Source organism: Gossypium arboreum, chromosome 9, assembly GCF_025698485.1.
Source record: "Gossypium arboreum isolate Shixiya-1 chromosome 9, ASM2569848v2, whole genome shotgun sequence".
Classification (NCBI taxonomy): domain Eukaryota; kingdom Viridiplantae; phylum Streptophyta; class Magnoliopsida; order Malvales; family Malvaceae; genus Gossypium; species Gossypium arboreum.
Window position 1 is genome coordinate 80306019 of NC_069078.1, and position 19816 is coordinate 80325834.

General features: G+C 33.0%; 3 protein-coding genes across 3 annotated transcripts in view; 2 read left to right on the top strand and 1 right to left on the bottom strand.

Moving 5' to 3' along the window:
• Window positions 1-4252: 4252 nt before the first annotated feature.
• Window positions 4253-8161, top strand: LOC108457066 (uncharacterized). The gene is made up of 3 exons (XM_017755884.2): window positions 4253-4733; window positions 5480-5568; window positions 5743-8161. The coding sequence occupies exons 1-3, from the start codon at window positions 4628-4630 to the stop codon at window positions 7759-7761; spliced, it is 2214 nt and encodes a 737-aa protein (XP_017611373.2). The 5' UTR covers window positions 4253-4627; the 3' UTR covers window positions 7762-8161.
• An 89-nt stretch (window positions 8162-8250) lies between these two features.
• The window catches only part of LOC108455731 (glutathione S-transferase L3-like), an 83323-nt gene continuing 71757 nt past the window's right edge, over window positions 8251-19816 (top strand). The window contains exons 1-2 of the transcript XR_008271067.1: window positions 8251-8473; window positions 8582-9143. The gene's annotated coding sequence lies outside the window, so the exon portion shown is untranslated. The remainder of the gene's footprint in view (window positions 8474-8581; window positions 9144-19816) is intronic.
• On the bottom strand, window positions 9588-12286 carry LOC108457067 (probable pectate lyase 4). The gene is made up of 5 exons (XM_017755885.2): window positions 11808-12286; window positions 11029-11380; window positions 10748-10958; window positions 10578-10646; window positions 9588-10028 (listed from the first exon to the last, which is right to left on the bottom strand). Exons 1-5 carry the CDS (start codon window positions 12052-12054, stop codon window positions 9798-9800), a joined length of 1110 nt encoding a protein of 369 aa, XP_017611374.1. The 5' UTR covers window positions 12055-12286; the 3' UTR covers window positions 9588-9797.

Here is a 19816-nt window from a genome sequence, read left to right on the forward strand (position 1 = left end):
ACTGATTCACCCAAGTCTTTTCAATACATTTCATCCAATGTATTCACCTCTTTTGCATTTATTATAAGAAAGAATGGCCATAGAGGCTGAGATCTACTTTCATATAATAATTTACTTAAATCTGAAATTGTTGCTTCTGTACCATGTAGCTCCTACGCTATTTTGGATTACGATCTGATTTAGCTTTTTTTTTTGGTAAGGGAAGAGGTGGAATTGTTCAAAGTTTAAACATGTAATTCAATGGTCTTTTATTACAGAACCAATGATCTGACAGTTTTGATACAGAAAGTGTAAATAGTAGCATCAAAGTCACCTTGGGAGGTAGATTCTCAAGTGAAATGTAGAACCCACCAAATCTTTAGAATATATAAGTTAGAAAGAAGAGAATACCACAAAAAAAGGGTATTATTTAGGGTTTTAGAAAAAAGGTATAGAAATCTGGGTGTATCCATATCCTTTTCATGTACAATTCTCCTCTTAAGGACACAAATCCCAGTGACATTGTTGTTTTCTCGTCCAAAAATAAAAGCTTGAGTAGAGTCAACTTCATAAACCAAATCAAAACAAAAATCACCAACAGCTGGAGGACCAACCTAGCCAGTAATACAGGCCCAGACGCCCTTTGTTTATGCTTCCACTTGCATTTAAAATTGGAGATTCCCTCATGCTTTTTAACTCATTTTGTCTTGTAGGACCTCTAAAATTTCATTTGGAGTAACGTAAAACCGTAAGCTTGACTTTCACGTTAAATTTAATTTGACCAATCGTTTCGTAACTATGTTTTGGTTTTTAGGCACATGCCTAATTCGCCATTGTCCTTAAAATATTATAATTTGCTACACCATTCTATGAACGATAATATCTGAATTCTTCAATTGGATGTCTGTCAATATTTAGACTGCATCAAGATTATTTGTTTAGATATCTGTCAATTGGTTAATTTTAATTATTCATATGATTTTTTTATGATAAAGAGAGAATTTTTTTCTTATTTTGGAATTTTTTTACAAAAGTTTTATTTATTATTTTAAATTTAAATTTAAATTTATATTAATTGTTTTTATGAAAAAACATAATTATACCTAACAAGGATTATTAGATTTATATAATTCAATTATTAAAATATGTGGACGAGTGGACTGTTCAAATGGGAGGAAAGAGTATTTTTAATTGCATGTGAAGAACATCTATCTTGAAAAACCTTATTATGAACTTTAAAAAAAAAAAAAAAGAAAGAAAGAAAGAACCATGACAAGTGACAAGTCACGTGACAAATCTCTTTCATTGAGAAGTCAATTTAGGTGTTTTTTTTTTTAATGTGAACTAGGCATGAATCTTGATATTTGACCGCTTTCATAAGTTAATGTTTTGATTAATTTGGATTAATGTCTAATCATATAATATTTATATTCATATGATATAGATAGTCTAATCATTATTAAACTATATCAATTTTTCGATGTTAGTATTTAAATTTTTTTTATTTCATTTTGATACTTAAAATATAATTTTGTTATATTTTGTAGTCTTTACGGTTATTAGTGTTAAAAAAATAGTAATCAACCAAAACATGCCATGTGTCTTTGTTGATTGTTGATGTAGACGATGACATTGCCATTGATTGCATTGATTGTGCATTGACTGTGCTGACCAGACCAAAAAATTATTAAAAATTTTATTAATGTAATTTTTTACATATAAAATTGTAAAAAATAATTACATTATTAAAATGAAAAAAATATTTTAAATAATTATTAAGTATTATTTAAAATATTTTAAAATTGTAAAAGAGTTATTAAAAATTATAAAATAATATTTAACTTTTGTAAAATTTGAAAATTTTATTAAAAATTCAAATAATTATTAAAATTGTAAAAATTATTTAAAATTTGTGAATTGGTGGTATTTAATTGAAAATTGCACAATTTTTAAATGAATTTTACAATTTATACAAAATTTTAATCGAATTACATGTTGTTCCTGTTTCAAAACTACAAATATAAAAACAGTAATGCTAGAATAAATCAAGAAAAGAAAGTAGATGACAACATAGAAAGTCTCATTGTATTCTTTTAGAAATTGCAGAGAAAATTGAAGAAGAAGAATTTGTTTTGTTAATTATTTACAACTTTTAATAATTATTTACTATTTTAATAATATTTAAAATTTTAAATAATATTTTATTATTTTAATAAACTTTTATAATTTAAAACGTTTTAAAAATATTTATTTTTTTGACAAATTTTAAGTTTTTTACAATTATATATATTTTAAATATATTTTGATATTTTTAATATTTTTCTACAATTTTTATTTGATCAATGCGGTCAATGGTCACATCATGATTCACATTAACGGTTGATGGGGACATGTGCCGTGTTCTAATTGGTTTTTTAACGGGTAAAAAATTCAATAAAACTATAGTACAGGTACCAAAATGTGATAACGAGAATTTTAAATACTAATATGAAAAAATAAGTATAGTTGAAAGACCAAACAGTAAATAAAGGCAAGTTTAAATAAAATCCAAAGATATATTTGACTTGCAAGAGATGGTACACAGCTACGTTTTCCAAATTCGCTTAGAAATATTAAATAGAATATTTAAAATATATTAGAAATTAAAAAGATCAACACAATCTACTTTTTTTTTTTTGTTTCCAATCAATTATGCATAAATATCGCCTAATTTCAAGTTTACTTGTAAACGGAATCATAATATTAATATAAGATGTATCTTTTCCATGATTTTGACCTAAATTCTTTTGTCTTAAAAGTTATTGTTTATAATCATCCTCTATTCTTTAATTTAATTATTTTTAAAATTATGAAATTTAATTTTGACATACATTAAATTTATTACATCTATTAATTAGCTTTTTCTTCAAAATAATATATAAAATATTAAGTTGATATGATATTAAACAAATGATAATGTGTTTACCGCATAAGATTTTTGAAAATATATAACTTATGTTATGTTTGGTTACTAGTGTAATAACGTGAGAAAAAAAAGTTTATTTATAACATATACATTACAATAATTAAACATAAAATAAATAATAATTAGTACAAATCTAAACTTAAAATTAGAAAATGAGTAAAAGTTCTTGAAAAAAAAGAGCTTTTCAAAATAAGAGGAAAATTTTCCTTCTCTTTACTAAAAATAAGTCATGAAGTTGAGGTTAAATATTACCAATTTAATTAGTTTATTGTTAACTCATATATAAAATATGTGTAAAAATAATATTCCTATCAAATGTAACATCAATTAATTAACAGTTACCATTCGATCATTACTAAAATTTTAAAATTTAAATAGTATAGAGATTAAAATAACCATATTAAATTACAAGAACTAAATCTACAACTTACACATAATATAGAGGTTGATAACATAATTTTGCCTACTACAATAAAATTCTTTGTCGAGTTTAATATCAAAGCTAACTCATAAAAAATTATTTGATTTCGCGTTTAGTTTCTAACTTGTAAAAATTAAAATAAAATAAACAAAATAGTCTAAAAATAATTAAGTATTTAAAATTAAAAAATACATGTCATCAATCACATGTTAATCAGTACATTAATTAATTTTGGTGTCTCATAAAAAATAACACTAATAGTATACTAGAATAATTTGTATATCATTTAATAACTTCAAAAGCTAAAGTGAAAAACAAAAATACTAAATTAGAAAAAAGTGTAAAATTTAAACATCAAATGCTATATTAAATCATTTATTAATAATCAATATTATTATTTGATATAATATCTATTTAAGAGTTTAAGAAAGCATCATTTGACTAAATATTTAATTTTTATTTTGGAATATCAAATTAAGGATATGTTTTCTCCAACTCGTCTCTAGGTTTAAAACTTACCCTATTGACATATTAAATAGTTATATTCAATATTTTTTTTATAAAAACAATTATTATTTAAATAATTTATTTTAACTAAAAATTTTATTATATTCGCAGATGTGTGGAAACAATGTATTTTCAAGTTTAAAATTTAATATTTTAATCATAATTTTCACTGATAAATAATTTGATTCTTGTTAAGACAAATTAAACTCTTTTAAAAAAATAATATCAAAATTAATTAAAATATAAAATTAAATTTTAAAATATAAATATTAACACATTAATGTGTTGTTATAAAAAACACTTTCTTTTCCAAATAAAAACCAGCAAGGAAGAAAAAGTGGAAATACAGCAGAGTGACACGTGTAAAATACAGTTCGGGGTACGAGCAATCCTTTCTTTGCCCCTCTCTCTCTCTCTCTCTCTCTCTCATATGTATTTGAATGTTCAAAAATTTTAACATTGTCTTTCTCTCTCTTCACTCGCACGCTCTGTTTCCCTTCCCTGTCTTCGACAGTTCTAACGGACCACTTCCGCCACTCCCTTCTTTATTGCCCCCGCCGTTGTCACGTTCTCAGCTAACTAATTTCTTTCTTTTTTTCTTAACAATTACTGAACTTTCTCAGTTTTTTTCCCTTTTGTTTACGAGATCTCTATTCTTTTTCTCTCCTCATTGCTGCCTTTTCTTTTTCTTCTGGATTTTCGATCTAGATTTCTTCGGATTTCCTGTTTCTTTTTCTCTTTTGTTGGTTAAATGAATGGAAATGGAGACATTTGGGCAACGGAGGCCTAAGATTTCCAGCTTCTCTTCTGACCAGAGCTTAGTCGATTTGCTACCTTCAACTGCCCCTGCTTCATCCAGAGGTTCCATTTCTCTTCTTTTTTACGTATTTTTGAACGAGGTTATCGTTTGTTTTTGTTGTTGAGGAATCCGAGGCCAAAAGTTTTTTTTTTTTTTGAAATTTTGTTTTCTTTTAGTTATATGAAGATTCCGTAGTTGCTTTTCCATTTTGAAAATGAGTGAATTACACTGTTAAATGTTAAGTTTTAATCACTACACTATTCTCCTTACTCTCTTTCTTGAAATTTTAGTTCATTTTTTTATTCGTTTCTCTTTCTAGCATGCATTTACCTTTTGTTTGTTTTAAAATTTGTTTTCTATCCCCTGCTTCTAGCAGTTGCTTATGTGTTCACTGAAGTTAGTCTTTTTCTAACTCCTTTCTGACTTTTCTCAGTGTCTGTAGTGCTATAAACATGATTTTGCTCGTTTTTCTTGGATCATGATGAGTCATGATTGCTTCGCTTCGCTTCGCAATCGAGTTGCTCTTTTACAATTTATTTCCCCATTCTCTGATTTCTTGCTTTATTCTTCTGCTTATTACTACTTGTTTAAACACTTTTGCAAAGATTGAATCTAGACTTGGGGTTTTTATGTCCAGCTTGATTTGTGTGTGTGTGTGAGAGAGAGAGAGAAAATAATTCTTATGGTTTTTTCCCCGTTATGTTGATTTGATGAATTTTTAAGCGTAGCTTCTATAATAAGTTTAAATCTGCCCCTTTCTTTATTATTGGAACACTTATCTAAAACTTTTATAAGGATCTATTTCCAGGAAACAGGCAGCTTCAGAAACAGAGAAAATTTCCAAAATTGGCATCTGATTCTAGTTCTTGCAGTAGTGATACTACAGAGGAAGATCAGGTGTGCTGCTCTTTTTTTATTTTATTTTTCTTGTTTCCATTATTGTTTTATATGGTAAGGCTTATCTTTCCTAGCATTAAACTCTTTTAGCTCTGGATTCTCCTGATTTTTTATTTTTATATGAAATGATTCATGAGGTAATGGTTAATAAACAATTGTTTCGGGTTGTTGCAGTTAACGTTTGAGTTGACTTGTAGATCTTCAAAACAATCAACTGCGACACCAATGAAGAAGTTGTTAGCGAAAGAGATGACAAAAGAAAACGAATCTAGAAGACGAGCACCAAGTGTTATTGCTAGATTGATGGGCCTTGATGGACTGCCACCTCAGCAGCCTGGCCACAAGCAGCAAAAAAGAAATGAGAATAGTCATGAGAAAGTCCAGAGGGGTAGTACATCTTATAGTTGGCAATCTTCTAGGAAAAGCTCCAAGGACGAGCAGGAATTTAAAGATGTTTTTGAAGTTTTAGATGCATTAAAAATGGAGGGTGCTAGTTTCTCTTCACAAGGACCTGTAAAGTCAAAGCTTTCTGATACTGAGGTGGCCTTTATCCGGCATAAGTTTATGGAGGCTAAACGTCTTTCAACTGATGAAAAGCTTCAAGATTCTGAGGAATTCAATGATACCCTTGAAGTTTTAAACTCCAACACCGATCTTCTGCTGAATTACTTTCAACAACCAAATTCATTATTCACTAAGCATTTGCATGATTTGCGAGTGCCACCCCAATCCCATTGTGGTCGAGTAACTGCTATGAAGTCATCGCATACTCTGAACAATGAAAATTGTTGCTTTGCACAAAGAATTGGGAGAGAAACTCAAACGAAACTCCACTGTAAATCTCCCATGGGGCATCAAGAAGATTGTTTGAATCACTCTTATGGGAGATATACTGCTCACAACCCCTCCAAGTCACCGGTGGTTCAATTAGAAGAGAAAAATGGGCCAACTATTGTACCCACAAGAATTGTTGTCTTGAAACCAAATCTTGGGAAGTCACAGAACTCTTCTAGAACTGCTTCATCACCTTGTTCCTCTCATCATTTTCCATCCAAGTGCACAAGACACTCAGAAATTCTAGGTATCCAAAATAAGGAGGCAGAAATTTGGGGCAAGAATAAGGTTCATCAAGATACCGGGTTTTCAAGGTATAATTCTAGAGACTCTAGGGAAATGGCCAAGGAGATTACTAGGCAAATGAAAAATAGCTTTAACAATAGCCCAGTTACAATTTCAACCTCCAGGTTTAGAGGATATGCAGGGGATGAGAGTTCATGTGATGTATCTGGATCTGAATCTGCAAATGATTCAGATGTAACAACGGTATCCTACAGAGATAACATTAGCTGGAATAAGCGACGACATAGGAGGTCATCATCCCGTTCTAGTGAATCATCAGTCAGTAGGGAGGCCAAGAAGAGATTGTCTGAGAGGTGGAAATTAACGCACAAGTCTCAAGAGGTGCACATGGTTAGCAGGGGCAGTACACTGGGTGAAATGCTTGCCACCTCAGATAGGGAAGTGATTCCTGGAAATTCTAGTGGCCAGGTTGGTGTGGAAAGATGCAATGAGATTGGTAATCATGTTAGGCCTGCAGTTTTGAATGAACCATTAGGTATTAGCAGTAGGGACGGTTGGAAGGATGGTTGTCTTGGTAATCTTTCAAGATCACGATCTCTTCCTGCTTCATCTACCAACTTTGGAAGTCCTGGAGTAAGCATCCGTCCTGAAAGTCTTCGCAGAGATAAGAATGTGAATCCAAAAGAGAGTTTCATGTGGGACAGAAACAAGGCAGTAAAAGGCAATTTTAATCAGAGGGAAGCTCCATTACCTAGCAACCAAAGATCACGTGTTAAGAAATCTCGACTTCTGGGTCGTAGTTGCAGTAGTAGTAAGGAATACAGTGACACTTCACCAGATTCTAATGTCATCCCATATCAAGTAAAGCAAGATATAGAAGGGGATAAGCAATCTGAAAACAATGTTTCGGTCTCAGGGGCTTCTAGCTCTGCCATGGATTCAAGTTCAGTTCTTGAAAATGCCGCTGATGTCAATGATCAGAATAAGCCCGTGCTTTCTGAACCTTCTCAGATGGAATTATCACCTCCTGCTTCTTTGAATCCTGCTATAGTTTCTACTAGTGACCTAGATAATTTGGACTCGCAGGTATTTCTGAATGGTGTTTTTGTTTGATGTGTCTATTCTGATCATGCTCATGGTGTTGCATACCGGTTATTTGTTATATTTGACAAACTGGGCAGCCTTTCCCTTTCAAACAAAATTTTGAATATGTTTTAATGCACAGTATAGGTTTACAAGATGGACTTCTACGTTTTTAAGTCATCTTTCTTTCCTGGTCAATTTTAACCGAACACATCTTTATGTGGTTTCTCCACTATTAGAATCTTTTTTTTTTTATTCTTTGGTTTTCTATTCTATCATTCCGTTCTACTCTTGAGTATTTTCTTTATCTGTTGCTTTTGCCTTGTAACATGCACACACGGGATGTTTGCTCAATAACAGTCTGTATTCCTTAAATTGTGCTGTTAGCAATGTATAAATCTTATTTTTTCAACTGACTACACTTCCCCATAGTTCTGTTGGAAATTTGCTTGAAATGGTTACCTCAAAATCATTGTTTATAGAATTATAGATTATAGAATTGTTAAGGAGAAATTTCTCTACTCAGTTTGACATATGAATCTCTCTTGTAATAATCTCCAGGAACCATCCGAGGGACCATCTAAGCAAACCACACCGCGTTGCCCTGTATCTGAACTAGAATCTCAAGCAAACTGTAAGGAGGCAGATCAACCTAGCCCAGTCTCAGTTATAGAAGCTCCTTTTACGGATGATTTATCATCTGGTTCTGAATGCTTCGAGAGTATTAGTGCTGATCTCCATGGTAATTTAATGATGGTTTTAGTTTTGTTACATTTTGTATTTGGCTTCCATTTGGACTAGAAAAGCCATTGCTTTTTTTCCTCCTTTTTACTAGTGTTTATTCTTTCAGAGCTTCGGATGCAACTTCGACAATTAAAGCTAGAATCTGAAGCATATGAAGATGGAACTTTGCTTCTTTCAAGTGATGATGATAGCAATGAAGTATCTGTCGGGTTTGCTGAGGAAAGTGGGAGACCAAAGGCTGAAGAGAATTGGGAATCTGTATACATTGTTGATGTCTTGGTTGGTTCCGGAATTGATGGAGCTGAACTGGATACCTTCTTAGCTGCATGGCATTCTCCAGAATGTCCAGTGAATCCGCTAGTATTCCAACAACTCGAGAAAAAATATTATAGCCTAAATTATTGGTCAAGGGCTGAAAGGAGGTTGATGTTCGATAGGATTAATTCAAAGATACTGGAGATGTATCAAGAATACAATGACCAACCCCCATGGATGATATCTGGAAAAAAAATCATTCCAACATGGAACATCAGAGAGCTTGAAGATAGCCTGCACAAGTCACTAGTAAGCCAAAACAAGATAAGGCAGATGGATGTAGGAGAGATGGTGCTTGCAGGGGAATGTCTATGGTTAGACTTGAGATGGGATATTGATACAATAGGACGGGGAATCGAGAGGTTGTTGGTGGATGAACTAGTAGCTGAGGTATTGGCAGGTTAGTAAAGATGCCTTTGGTTTAGGAAATTTATATACAAAATGCTGGAATAGGTCGGATATATGATCATTCATGACTGTATCAATAAGTTCTACATTTTTACACCAGCAAGAATTATGGAAAACCCAGAATATCAATATAGACTTCGGTTGAAATGTAAAAAGTTAGGTCTGGATTTAGTAGAATTTGTTAAATGACTAAACGTTTTCCCCATTGATTTCAAAGCCCATATTCAAGTAGCGATGAGTTGAATGCGACGTACTCTTAAAACGAATGCATCCCACTGTTGCAGCCACTTTTAAAAATATTCCTCTATTAAAGCCATCTCCCAATATTTTCATGGAATTAAAGGAAATGGAAAATATATCTGAGAAGAGTTAAATATATATAGGTGATGTAATAATAAGTTATCATCATATTCTCTCTCAGTAAAGCAAGAAGACCATAGATTGTTGCAACATATTATTTAAGTTATTATGGTTATGTCCTATGATTGAAAAGGTAAATTTTATGAAATTTTTATACGCCGTGCAAGAACAGTTGCAGTATAAAGAGTCCAGAGTCTTTTAGGGCAATTTCAACAGCAAAAAGTCCCGAGGCAAATTGGCTATGAAGATGCTTCAGCTGGCCGAGGAACAGACTGCCATCCAGTAAACTGCTGTACTATATGTTTAAGAGCTTCTGACGGAGGTTCCACTGTCCAAGTAGGGTAGTATTCACTTGGATGAAACATGTTGGACATAACATTCTCGGTCAACAACCCTGCTTGGGTTCCGGTCATAAACAAATCCCCTTCAGACCTTATGCAACCGCTGCAAGCTTCATCCTTGTCTGCGGCCTGTATAACCAATACATCAAATGATAATTTTCTATTCATTAAGTGTCAATGATTACAAGCCAAAATGTATATGGCAAAATTGAGTATTTGCAGGAAAATAAAATAAATTATTTGTGTCAGAACATGTTTTTCTTCATCAATTATATCTTCATCAGTCAGACTAATACTATGCAAGACATGCCGAAAATGGAAGATGCAGATCCTTTCTTTTTATAGGATCTTCCAGACTTTTTTTCCTGCCTCAAAATTTGTGCCCCATGGGGAGTTCATGACTTTCTAGAGGAAATGTTATTGACATTTTAGGCAGTCAGAAGATCAACTGATGATATGCAAAGAGAGTTTATAGCTTCTCAATCCAAGGGAATGGCAAACATGGGTTCCAAAGTAAGACTCAAGGGAACATTAAGCAAGGCAGTAAACTGTTTTCTTCTTCAAAAGCCATAAAGTTCAGATTCAAAAGCCATGAAGTTCAGATACCAAATGATTCTTCCTGGTAGCATAAGCATTTGATCAATATACCAAATTTAGAAACAAATCAAGAAGAGATACCTTTTCATGAAGATACTTGAAGGCCACCTTCTTCTGCCCTGCTTCGTATATATTGCACTGAGAGTATATCTGACATCATTTAGTAAATTAAACTGTTATCTTTTCGCCATAAGAAGGTTGAAATGATGAAACCTTGGAAAGAAATTTTAGAATGGTTGGAGAATGATCACCTGTGATTCCACACTGGCACAAACTGCATAAATGCCCCAATTTCTAGTGTAATTATTGTACAAATGTACCTTCCCATATCTAACACGAGGGTGGCGTTGCCGAGTCCCATCGAAAAAGCAATGGTGAATGGTCACCTGGATACACCTATCACCGACATGAGAAGGGTCTGCTCCAATAAGCATCGTCTTGTCATGCTGTGCAAAGTGACACCTGAGAACCCAATTAACAGTTTCATTTTGTGTTAACTGCTGTCATTTTCCCTGAAAATAATATACAATACCTGGAAACAGTGATATCAGTGCTTCCTCGGGTGATGTCTATCAACCCATCATCATAATCGCGAAGGCTGCAACGGTCTATCCAAATGTGCTTGGAGTTGGGTTTTATTTGGATCCCATCAACATCTGGTCCTCTACCACCTTCAAACTCCAAATTGCATACGATAACATGCTCACATTCCTTGAGCCTCAAACCTTTCCCGGTGAGTTTTATCCGTTGGCCACGTCCATCAATGGTCTTATAAGATGACACACTCAAGGTAGAAGAAAGATGAATGGTTCCTGAAACTTCAAAGACAATCCAAAGGGGTTCTTTTCTGCGGCAACCATCACGCAGCGATCCTGGTCCATCATCTACAATCACACATCAAAATTACTTCACTTTTACTTTAAAGAAACTAAACTATCCACAGTCAATTTCCATACTCTACACAAGGGATCTCAAAGGCCAATATACCACTCAAATGATCAATTCAATAATTTGTAACCCAACCAACAAAAGAAGGTTCCCCACAAAATTCAACTTAAATTGACCAATATCCAGAGCCCTAAAACAATCAGCAATAAATATTTAATCTGGAATTCTAAAAGATGTAGCTGAATGGGGCTTCAATTTAACTTCAAAACTCTTATTTCATACACAGACAAAACGGAATTCCAAGCACAACCCACCTAGGAGAACTTCAATAGTTCCTCAATCAACCACCCCAAAAAAAAAAAAACTTTTTTCTTTTTATTTGGTTAACATAGCCAACGAAATAGAAAGGCGAAGGAGTTATACCGGATAAAGTAGTAACATGGTAGATAGGACCGTGCAACCCACCAATGGCGAAGCGACCAAAGCCCTCAGCTTGACCGGCAAGAGCTCGAAGACTAGAGTCGACATTTAAATAAGGCAAAGAGTGAGGCATGTGGGGTTGTGGCATGTAGCTTGGGACATAAGGTTGGGGAGATATATAGTAAGGAGGGGTAGGCGTTGGGTGATGGTGGTGGTTACGGTGCTTGCGGTGGGGGTGAGCGTTCCCCATTTATGGTTGTAACAGCTAAGCTGATGAACGTTTAGGAAATTGATTGTTTTGCAACGGAAGAGCCTTGGCTACATATGCTTTCATGCACCAATGATTTTTTGCCGACAAAACATTTTGGGGATACCTACGATACTTGGCGTCTCAATTGATTTATTATAGACTGAATGTGAAGATTTCCGAGTCAAGTGAAAGGATGGAGAAGTGCTCACCGTCGGCCCAATTTCATCTGTTTCAAACTATTAATATTTTTTAATAATTATTTTATTAATATCAATACTAGACATGGATTTTTTAATAAATTTTGATTTAGTTTAATTATATATATATATATATGAAATTTTAATTGTGATTTGATTTTAAATAATTATTTGTGTATATAATATAATATTACTAGTAGTTTGTAAAAATTTAATTAAATTAAAATATTATGTATAAAATTACATAAAATTAAAATTTATGTATAGTATTATACACAAAACTAAAATTCATGGATAATTTTGATATTTATTCCTTAAATTTATTTATTAATCCTTAAGCTACTATATTTTGTTTAAACAATTAGACCATATTTGTAGTTATATTGGCTCCTAATCGGTTGTTTTTACGTCCTTGATTTTAAGTAAAAAATATTTGGAATTTTTAAATTAATTTGTATTTAATGTTGATGTGAATTTAATAATACTAATTTATCATATAAAAATAAAAATAATTTTAAAAGTAAAATAAAATAAAATGTTAAAATTTTTGGAAGTATTTATATATGAACACATTTAATTACTCTTTTGAAAATTTTAATGTCTCTTTTAAATTTTATGTTGGTGTCAAGGTGTATATAATTCCAATTAAGTCAACAAAAATTAGATAAGAGTTTGAAATTCAAATTTTAGGTTAAGGGTTTATTTAATTTAACTACAAAAATAATATAAGGACTTGTTTAAATAAAATCTTGTAGTTTAAAGGCTCTTTCAATATATTAGCAAAAAATATATGTAAAAATTGTATTTATTAAAAGTTTACCTAAAAATTAAATGAATATTCGATTGAAATAATAGAATCAAAATTTAAATTTAAATTTAAAGTGTCGATTCAAATCTTATCATAATTCATACGTGAGTATCATACATTGTCAATGAAATTTTTAGATAAAATAATTTTTAAATATATAAAATAAAATGCATGTTAGCTAATAATTTAGCTAATAATTTGAAGTTTTAGATAAATATATATATATATATATAATTAAAAGTATGTTTTAATATATTAGTAATGTACTTTTTTATTTCATTAATAATCTTAAAAGTTGACATGTGTTTATTTTTAAAAGATTTTATTATATCTTTATAAAATATTTGTTGAGATGTTACTATATTTGTGGAGTTAAAAATCAGTTAACAGTATACCAAATAATTTTTAAACTTTAAAAAATATCATCTTTTCTTTCATGCATGGGAGTTTTTAGATAAAATAAGTTGGTATTTAGAAGAAGCGTTAATTATTACTAGCATTATATAAAAAAGAGACATTATTATGCGAGGATGCGGATCATGAGATTATCATTTTTGTTTGGACAAGATGATCCATGGCCAAAACTCCAACTCTCCTGTTTTTGTTGTGGAAGACCACGATTTCTGTTATCAGATTGAAGGTGTCTTGAGCTTGGTCGAGAAATTGTCGCAGTACATGTAGTTTGCAGGAATTCAGATCCCAGTTATGAAGACAATCACTACTTTGCTTTATAAACAACCCTTCATGGTTTACAATAGCAAAAATCCATGAAATATAGGCTGTGAAGCCTGATTGCTGCTGGAGAGAAATAAAAGATTGAGGATGTTGCGAGATGACCAACCATGTTGCAGCTCGCATAAATGGTGAATAGTTTAAATGCGAATCATTTTGCAGATTGTTATTTGACGAACTGTCTCGTGGATTGACATTATGCGGGCAGTCCTTATGACAGAAGCCTGGTGGACTGTTCAAGTGAGAACAAATTTGCGGACACATAAAGCTGCGATATCTATATGGCAGGGCTGAAGAAATGCAGAGTGTATCTGTGGAATGTATCCGTAGATTGAATGAAGATGTTCTGGTGCACGCTACCAGTGATGAGTGCGTGTTGTGTTTGTTTTAGGTAAAACCAATCTTTAATTGGTAGATTTTTTGATGTGTTTAGATAACGATTGATATGTTTAGTTAATTTATTTTGTGTGAAAAAATATATTTTAAGTTTGAAGAATGTATTAGTGAAATTTGTTAAATTCTCTTGTAAAGAAACTCATATATAAAGTAAATTCGTTATACTGCTAATTCTTTGTTTTGCAATTTCTTTCTTTGTTGATAACACCAACAGAGAAGATACCACAATTTAGGAAAGCCTCCGTCCATTGGTTTGCACTGACAATTGCAAAATTTACTGCCTGAATGTCATCTTTTCAGCATGGCTGGTAGAAGGCAAATATATGTTTTACATATTTTTTTTAAATACAACTTATGAATACATACCAAAATTTCAACTTTGCTTACAATTATCCCTGATAATAATATATCAAATATTTTTATTAAACTTTTTAATTCCACATCACATGTCTCAATTATTAAAAAAGTTGTTTTTTTATTATTGTATTGCACCCATTTATCCCTTATTTTACTAATAATTTTTTGTTGAAGCTGATCTCCATGCAGCTGGTATGAAGCAAGTGCAGCTGGAAGTTTGCCATGCAAGCTCGTGATAAGCATGCAGCAACTTTGGTTTCTTGTTGCTGTTGGATTTGAACTAATGTTTTGTTATTTTGTAATCAAGTTTGTTTCTTCAACTTAGTTGGTAATATTTTTGATGTAATCCATTGATTGATTGACTGAAATTTCAGCAATACAACTTGGACAATTAATTTAGCTATTTTCAATGTAATAGAGTGGGGTTAGGTATGTGATTTGGTAGTCATTTTGACTTGTACACTTCATCTTTAGTTTTCACATGTAATGGCAATATGCTGATGATGATTTATGAAATACATATCATTTTTCATCAAGTTTTTCAACTAATTCCATTGCTTCTTTTTCCGTTTTCTTTCTTCTTCTTTTCTTTTTGCTCGATTTCTTCTTGCTTGTGCAGCAAGAATCGTGACTTGCTGCTAAAGCAAAAGCTGGACCAGTTGCTTGCACGCTCATTGACACCAACAATTGGTATCTAGAGCCTTTGTCTTAGAAGACCTGTGGTGTGTAAACCATAACTCAAATGGCTTCCTCAAGTTTTTCTCCTGCAGCTCCACCAGTCTTTAATGGAGAAGGCTTCCATATTTGGCTGGTCAAGATGAAAACATACCTTCAGGCGTTCGATCTGTGGGAAATGGTGAACTCGGATGCTGAGCCTGCTCCACTGAGGGCCAATCCCACTATGGCTCAGATGAGGCAACATGCAGATGAGAGGACCAAGAGGCACAAGGCCATGTCCTGTATTCAAAACTATGTTTCTGATATGATCTTCACCAGGATCATGACATGTGAGACCCCGAAGCAGGCTTGGGACAAGCTGAAGGAGGAGTTCCAAGGCACTGAGAGGACTAGGCAGCAGCAGCTTCTAAATTTGAGAAGGGATTTCGAGAATTTGAAAATGAAAGAAGAGGAAACGTCAAGCAATACTCGACAGATAATGGTCATTGTAAATAAAAGATAAGGCTCCTTGGTGAGTAGTTTGATGAAGCAGGGATAGTTGAGAAGGTTCTCTCTACTTTACCAGAGAGACATGAAGCAAAGATATCCTCCTTAGAGGACTCGAGGGACTTGGCAAGGATCTCCCTAACTGAGCTTATCAATGCTCTCTATGCTCAAGAGCAAAGAAGAGCCAGCAGGATAGAGGAGCATCAGGAGGGTGCATTTTAGGCCAAAGTCAAGCCTAACTCGAGTAATGCTGCATATAAAGGCAAGAAAAATTGGAGGGATAAATCCAAAACAGATGCTCCAAGAAAATGGGATAGACCGTGCAGGCATTGCAAGAAGCCTGGTCATCCAGAGGCAAAATGCTGGTTCAAGCCAGATGCCATATGTCAACATTGCAAGAAAAGAGGCCATGTTGAAAAGGTTTGCAAAGAAAAAGACAGACCTGGGCAGAATCAACCACAACATAAGGGTGCTGAGGCTCGTGTAGCTAAACAAGGCAGTGATAGTAAAGAATAAGTGTTTGCAGTCTCATGTTTAGCTGCAAAAGGGAAGGTTAAAAAAGGGTGGCTCATTGACAGTGGCTGCACCAACCACATGTCACCAGATGCATCCATCTTCAAATCTCTAGATAGAAGCTGTAAGACTAGAGTAAAAATTGGAAATGGATACTGTATTCAGATAGAGGGCAAAGGTAATGTGATGATATGCACTCCATCAGGTAACAAACTCATCTCAGATGTATTGTTTGTACCTGAAATTGATAGAAATTTGTTGAGCATAGCTCAACTGCTTGAGAGAGGATATACAGTGCTCTTTAAAGGAAATGAGTGCCAGATTAGTGACCAAAAAGGGTCCATACTCATGACAGTAGCCATGACTGACAAGAGTTTTGTTGTGGACTGGAACAAGGGTGTAGATAGTGCCTATGCTGCTTCCATAGAAGAATCCAAGCTTTGGCATCAAAGGCTTGGTCATGCAAACTTTAAATCAATGGCTCGAATGATCAGCAAGGATATGGCTGAAAATTTCATCAAATCAGTCCAAAATGAAGATGTTTGTGAAGTTTGTCAGTTGGGAAAGCAAGCCAGGCTTCCATTTCCTACAAGCACAGCTTGGAGAGCCTCAGAGAAGCTTCAATTAGTGCACACAGATGTGTGTGGCCCCATAAAGACCAAGTCACTCAATGGCAACAGGTACTTCATTCTTTTCATTGATGATAGTACCAGATACTGCTGGATTTACTTCTTAAAGAACAAGTCTGAAGTAGTTCAAGCCTTCCTGAAGTTCAAAACGGCAGCTGAGACAGAGACTGACTGTACACTAAAGTCAATAAGATCAGAAAATGGGATTGAATATACTTCAGCTCACTTCCAAGACATTTGTGCAAGAGCTGGCATCAAACATCAACTAACAAATGTGTATACACCTCAACAAAATGAGGTAAGTGAAAGAAAAAATAGAAGCCTATTAGATATGGCTAGATGCATGATATTTGAGAAGAATTTACCCAAAAACTTGTGGGCTGAAGCAGTTAACACTGCTGTTTATGTTCAAAACAGACTTCCAACCAAAGCCTTAGAGCAAAAGACTCCATTTGAGGCCTGGTTTGGATTCAAGCCATCACTGGCTCACTTAAGAATCTTTGGTTGTTTATGCTTTTCACAAATACCAGCTGTTAAAAGAAGTAAGTTAGACAAAAGAGCACAAGCAGGCATCTTAGTAGGCTATAGCTCAGAGAAAAAGGGCTACAGGATTTTGGATACTTCAACGAACAAGGTATTTGCAAGTAGAGATGTTGTGTTCAATGAAAGAGCAAGCTGGAATTGGGACAAGAATGAACCTGAGGCTGTCTCTGAAGAACTTGTGTTTGAACAGACTGAGCCAGAACAAAATGATCCAGATATGGACTTTGATGATGTATCAATCAGAGGTACCCGATCTTTGGCTGAAATCTATGAGAGGGCACATGTAGCCTTAGTAGAGCCAAGCTGTTTTGAAGAGGCTGCAATGCATAAATGATGGAAACAGGCAATGGCAAATGAAATTGCCATGAGCGAGAAGAACCAAACTTGGGAGCTGGTTGAGAAGCCTTCTAACAGGAAGATTATTGGAGTAAAATGGGTCTACAAGGCTGTAACGTCCCCCTACCCGAGACTGTTACCGGAGTCAAGCAGGAGACATTACAAAACTTATCTTAGCACTTAAATAGTTTTCGTAGTAAACTATCCATCTGCGTCACAGTCGCTAAAAAAATTATATCTCGAGTTACAAAACTCAAAATCTAATTCTGTAAATTTTCCCTGAAACTAGACTCATATATCTACTTACTAATTTTTTTCTAGAATTTTTGGTCAGGCCAATTAGTACAGTTTATTAGAAAAAGTCTCCCCTGTTTCAGGGTTTGGCTACTCTGACCCTTGTGTACTACGAATCAAATTTCTTCCTGTACAGAAATCCAATGACTATGCCATTTGTTTCCATTAAAAATATACTCAATAAGGAATCCATACAAATAAAGTTTGAGTCCTAATTCTTAATACACAATTTATGGTGAATTTCTAAAGTCAAAACAGGGAATCCAGAAATTGCTCTAACCCTGTTTCACCAAAACGTAAATATCTCATAAAATACAACTTTTTTACCTATTTTGTTTCTTCCATATAAAATAGATTCATTAAACTTTAATTACATATTTTATTCATCATCTAATTCACTTTATACTATTTTTGGTATATTTTCAAAGTTGGACTACTGTTACAATTCAAATCTATTTTAGTATAAAATGTTGATAACTAAGTTTATAATATCTTCATTTCTTCTCTCTACAATATTTACCAACACTTTCTCTTATTACTCTTCACTAACATATCAAAACATACCATACTTAAGGTTTTGGTAACATTTACAAAACATACCAAAATATCACTTAACAACTTAGATACTTTCAAAATGACCAAAAGACATCCTAGGTACAATGCCATTTTCCAAAAGATAGAAACTTCACCAATTTGAGTTCGGGATCGGCTTGTATCTTTGAGTCCTTATACTTTCGTACCTAGCTCATGCAAGGAAACAAACCGTCGCTGAGAATACTCTCATGGTATTTCTATAAACAATAGCTTAATCAACTTTAAAACATAGTAATTTAAACACATTATTGCTATTATTCAATATCAATCCGGATAAGCACATAGTGCTACATTGGAACAAATCCGAACTTTAACATTATAGTACACAAAGTACTTCATCGGAACAAATCCGAACTTTAACAGTGAGTCGACACATAGTGTCTCATCGACTCAATGTCGGAATATCCCAATACTTCCAATTCCTATGACATGTCAACTATATCCGACTAGCCCGAACATAATAATAGGGTATTCAAAATCACATTCATTTCAATATGGTAAAAATACTTACCTCATTCACATTTTCATACAATATAAATATCACATATAGCAATAACGATTAAGCTCGGTTTATAGAAATACAAACCACTATTTATCGAATTTAATCGATATTTTCGTTCAATTTCTCTTTTCTCTTCTTTGATGACGTATCCGGTGCTACGTTTGCTACTAACAATCATACAATTGAAAATCATCAATATATTAATTCATAAAACACATTTTCACTTTCTACCAAACTTTTACAAAAATTCCAATTTCGTCCTTTTTCCATTACTAATTTTTTTTTCTTTAACTTAAGCTTCATATTCTCTTTTAATCAACTCATTAACAATTTCTAACTCATAAAATTCATTATAAAACATAAATTTTAAGCTCTATTCAACTTAATCCCTATTTAAACCTAACTTAGAATTCTTTTAATAAATCACTCAATTTTCATTTCTAACTTCAATTTCTATCAATTTAACCCATAAAACCTCAATTTATTCAACTAAATCAATATCTACATTTTAACCTCATACATGTAGAACTTTGAATTAGGCATCCATAAACATAAAAATTATAAGAAAATGAGCTAAAACAACTTACCAATCAAGCTTTAGGGCCTTAATCCTCAAATTTCCCTTTTCTATTTCTTTCTTTCTTTCCTTCTTTCTTTCTCACGTTTGCTGTCTGTAACTTTTCTATCTTTCTTTCTT